Here is a 5,067-nt window from a genome sequence, read left to right as displayed (position 1 = left end):
CTGTGTAAAATTATTTCTTCTTTGGGCTGGAGGTGGTTGTTAGCATGAAAATGTCAATCCAGAAAATGGAATATCTGGATATTACAACGTGAAAAATTTGTTAAATGAAATAGAAAAATTATAATTCAAATGGGATAAATGTAAAGTATTATATTTAAATTGGGTTTTTAAAAAATCTTCAGCCTTAAAGGATAGGAAAGAGCAATAATTTAACAATTTCAATGAAGAAAAATATGGAGTTTTTAGTGGATTCTAAATTCACTATGAATGTGGGGTATTATATCGCAACAAGAATATGTTAATGTGATCTCCATTAAGATAGACATGGCATCCTGACATAGGATGTGATAATCTGGTTGCATTCTACCTAACCAGACCCTATTGGGAATATTGTGTTCAATTTCCAGTAACAGTATTCATGAAGGGCCTTAATAAGTGCCAGAGTAAACAAAGGGCGGGAAGAATTACATTGAAGAGAAAAAAAACCACATATTTGAGTATTAGTTGAATGTATTAAGTTGTTAGTATAAAGTATAGGTTCATCATAGCAAAGCATATTTTTAACTAAAATTGCATGTAAATAAGTAAACTTCATGTCATCCAATTCTCACATTTTAGAAATGAGTATGAGCAAGAGAAGATAAATTTATTTTCCAATATATTGCAGTTAACAAATTACAAATCTGTTCTTTGAATTTGGTTCCTGAAATTGTTAAGAAGTCCCCAAAAGTCTTAATTTATTTTAAGCTTTATAAACTTAAATCTTCATAAAGACATTTGAACAACCTGCATTGATGAATATTTTTATTGTAGCACAAGTATGAATCACCTGAGAATAATGATTGGGGAAGAGGGCTAAACCCTTCTCCAGAAATTGAACAATATTCATAAAGAACAGGTAATCAAAGTGTTCTGCTTTACAGAGAAGACAAAGAGCAGATGTTGAATGTTGTAGAGGGGAAATTGAGATTAATATGAGGATAAATTTATTCACAATAAGATCTATTTAAAAGCAGGTCAGTTAAAACAAACTTCAACACAATTAGTGTGTTAATTATTTAAGAATATATGAAATAGTTTTTTATTAATAGAGGTATTTTTAAAATGAATGTTCTAAGAACACCCTTCAATTAAGTGATTCTCGAAATTAGGATAAAATGGAGGCTGATAATTAAAAAAATAATAAATATCATTTTCTGAATACATTCTATGAATTTTCTCTAAAAGCAGAGGGAAGAATAAAGGAGAATTTGAAGAAAGCTAGCAGAAATTCCAATTCCCTTTCTTCTAATAATGCAACAGACCCATACTTTACAATGGATGCTAAAGAGAAAGCTTATATCAATTTTTTAAAGAGTCTTTTCAAAGCACCTGTCACCTCTTTGTTCCTCAAGCTGTAAATTAAAGGGTTGAGCATAGGAATGACCAGAGTGTAAAAAACAGAGGCCATCTTATCTGTGTCAAAGGAATGGTTAGATTGTGGCTGCAGGTACATAAAGAAAAGTGTCCCATAGAACACAACCACCACTGTTATATGAGAGCCACAGGTGGAGAAAGCTTTGTGACTGCCCTCAGAAGAGTTCATCCTAAGGATGGCCACAAGAATAAGTATGTAGGAAAAAAGGATAATCAAGAGGGAAGGAATCAGATTTAGTACACTAAAGGTCATAATGATTAGTTCAATTTCACTTGTGTCTGAGCACATAATGGACAATAGGGAGAGACTGTCACAGTAGAAATGCCTTAATACATTAGATTCACAGAAAGATGATTTAAAAATTTTTATTGTCACCACTAAGTCTATCACGATGCTATAGAGATATGAGCTAGCCACCAAGATCCAACATGCTCTATCAGACATGATGATTGTATAGAGGAGAGGCTTGCAAATAGCTACATAACGGTCATAGGCCATAGCTGACAGGATAAAAAGTTCACTATTGATAAATATCACAAAGAAAGCTAGCTGTATTGCACATCCATTATAGGAAATTATATTTTTCTCCTCTATGAAACTGACCAGCATTTTTGGACCAATAGTTGTTGAATACCCCAAATCAACAAATGCTAGATGCCTGAGAAAAAAGTACATGGGGGTTTGGAGGTGGGAATCAACACTAGTTAAGATGATCAGGCCCAGGTTCCCCAGAGCTGTGGCCATGTAGTTAAGGAAAAATACAGCAAAAAGGGGGTGCTGTAGCTCAGGACGGTTTGTAATGCCCATGAGTATGAATTCAGTCACTTGGCTTTTAGTAGTTTCATTCATCTTGATCATTTCTTCCATCTAAAGAACATAATCTGAGAATAGAAGGAATATGTCTTTGAGTGTCGTTTGCACAGTTAATTAGGCAGTTAGTGAATAAAATGACTTAAATAAGATGAATAGGAACTTTTTCAACCAATTATAGTGACATTTTTATCAATTTTGGTATCATGTGTTGAATTTACTTAATTTGAATCACATCATATATCATTTTATAACAAATTAAATCCTATTAACATTCTATCACCAAGTAAAAGTCAAATGTCATTTTCTTTAATAAAAATGCAAAATGAATTATGAAACTATATGTCCTCAAAATATGTGAGCAAATAATAACAATTTTAAAATATTTGTACTATCTACTGGTTCAAAAGATTATAATGGGTTACTAAAAGAGGAAAAAATACTTAAGAATATCTTATAGGTGAATGGTAATGAACTAGGTATCAAGTTAGCTTTTGAAGCTAAGAAGATATGGTTTATAGAGCCATGCCCAATACATTTCAGTTACCCTGTGCTAAAAATGTAACTTCCTGTTTGTTTTACCATCTATAAATCTTGGTTGAAAAGTGAAGATCAATATTAAGAGATGGAATTTCCTCTTTAGAAGTATCCTAAACCACTGAGGTTAAAGATGTAGGACCTATCTCAGTTTGTACCGCATGCATTCATTAACTGGTATGAATCCACAAAGATCTCAGATACCTATCCACTCTCAATACTCTCAATTCCCTTTGTTTTACCACAGATAAAATATTTTTCTTCTTGGATCAGGCACATGAATAAGGCTTATACATATATGTATATTAATTTTTAAAGTCTTGTATTCCAAAGGACATGGAAGGAATTATTAAAAATGTTTTTTCCTTCAGATGATGGCCAGTTACAGAGCATTGACTTTAAAAATCACTGGGATAGCATATTTTACTATCATATCTGTTCCCCTTTGCAAAAGATATTTGATTTCACTTATTGCAGAAAAGCGTCTATGACATTGGCAGTAACTAGGAATAATCATCTAAACTGACTTTCCTAAAGTAATTTTTGATAATTTAAATTTGAATGAATTAATCACTAATCTCCTAATTGTCCCATTCACCCCCACAAAAGCCTTTTTTATTGGCCTCTTGAACTTAATTGCTAGCATTGTATATACTTGAATCCTAAAGCACTGAATAGTTCACAAAGAACAATGTTACCTGTTTTTCTGAAGGTGGAATATGCTGTAGCTTGTTCATGTTATCTGTACTGCCAGAAGATAGAAGGAGACTTTATCAGTCTCTCATTTCCCATCAGGCCATTTCCCTGGAGCACTGGAAAATTTTAATTATTTTTATATGATCATACCATGGAAATAATGAATACAGTAATAAGAGAGAATGTTTATAGGTTTACCTAATTCCATTAAGCATCCATTATGTACCTTCCATGCTCTAGGATTTTGTTGTTCAGTGTTATTTCTGTATTGCTTAAGTCCAGGGTCCTTGCAAGGGCTTGTAGTAAAGTTCTGTAGACAACCAGAAAAGGCTATTTTAACTCCTCACATACTTTAGAGTATTAGGGCATTTTAGAAAGAGCTAGTGTAATGAATGGAGCACTGGACCAATAGTTAGGAAGAACTGATTTCTAATCCCTTTTCATATATTAGTTGTTTGCCTTTTGGCAAGTAACTTAACTGTTTTCTCCTTGTGTTAGCTTTTGGAAAAATGGGGCTAAAGCAGTATCTGAATTCCAGGATTTTCATGAGGAGGAAATGAATTTTTTATTAGGTATCTTAGGGGCACAGTGGATATGTGTCTGGGAATAGAATCAGAAAGAGCTGAAATAACTGACATTTAGGGACAGTGTTAACCTGGGCAAATAAATTAATTTCTTTCTGTCTCAGATTCTTAAACATTCAGATGAATATAATATCACTTTTTAGTAGGATAGTTATAAAATTCAAATGAGACAGTGTATGTAATTAGTTTAGCACAGTTTTTTTTAACCAACCTTTTAAAAAATAAATTCCAAATTTTCTTGTTTTCCAGTCTTTTCCCTACCCACTTAAAAGGCAAGCAATATGATGGCTATTACACATGTAAAGTCATCTGTAAACATAATTCCCTTTTTGCTGTGTTGCAATTATGAAAACCTAGGCATATGAAGTGAATAAAAGCTATTTGAACTTGTACTCAGTTTTCATTGATTTTTTCTGGTGTAGCACAGTTGTTGTTTTTAAATTTTGTTTGTTTTAATGAGTCAGAATTTTCATAGATCATTGAACTAATAAGAGTAACTACATCTTCCACTGTTGATCACCTTTAATTTCTGCTATTAGTTTGTACAGTTTGATTAGGGTTTTTTTTAGTCTATTGCTTTTCATCTGATTTTGTCTGAATGAGAATTTTATTTCCAAAAACATTTTTAAAATTCACACATTTAAAATTACACATTTTATGGTCTGTGATCCATTTTATCTTTTATTTGGTCAAAGAAATTTTCCCTTATTCATATATCTTGTAGTACTTTTTCCTCATGGTACCCTAATTTGCTAAATATATTATTCATTATGCTGAAAATATATATCTTTTTAAATTTAGCTTGGTTTATGCTGTGAAGTGTTGATTTATGTCTACTTTCTTTCAAACTGATCTTTCTTTTTCCTAGAAACTTTTGGAAATATTGAGTTCTTTCCCCAATAGCTGGGAAATTTATATTCATCAACACTTAGATTACAATGGTCATTTATCATTCTGTTTTATGTATCTTTTTTTTTTTCATTGAGCCATCACTATTTTTAACCAAAAGCAAACTATTTTATG

The 5,067-nt window shown here is 31.9% G+C and overlaps 1 protein-coding gene across 1 annotated transcript; it reads right to left on the bottom strand.

The window, feature by feature from the left end:
- Positions 1 to 1,336: 1,336 nt before the first annotated feature.
- On the bottom strand, positions 1,337 to 2,284 carry LOC123251324 (olfactory receptor 8K3-like). The gene has a single exon (XM_044680562.1). The coding sequence runs from the start codon at positions 2,282 to 2,284 to the stop codon at positions 1,337 to 1,339; it is 948 nt and encodes a 315-aa protein (XP_044536497.1).
- Between the last annotated feature and the right edge of the window lie 2,783 nt (positions 2,285 to 5,067).

Source organism: Gracilinanus agilis, chromosome 6 (assembly GCF_016433145.1).
Source record: "Gracilinanus agilis isolate LMUSP501 chromosome 6, AgileGrace, whole genome shotgun sequence".
Taxonomy (NCBI): Eukaryota; Metazoa; Chordata; class Mammalia; order Didelphimorphia; family Didelphidae; genus Gracilinanus; species Gracilinanus agilis.
This window is presented reverse-complemented; position numbering and strand designations above follow the sequence as displayed.

What these genes read in the sequence shown, in the direction of transcription:
- LOC123251324 (XM_044680562.1), bottom strand. Translation starts at nt 2,284, where the DNA reads ATGGAAGAAATGATCAAGATGAATGAAACTACTAAAAGCCAAGTGACT.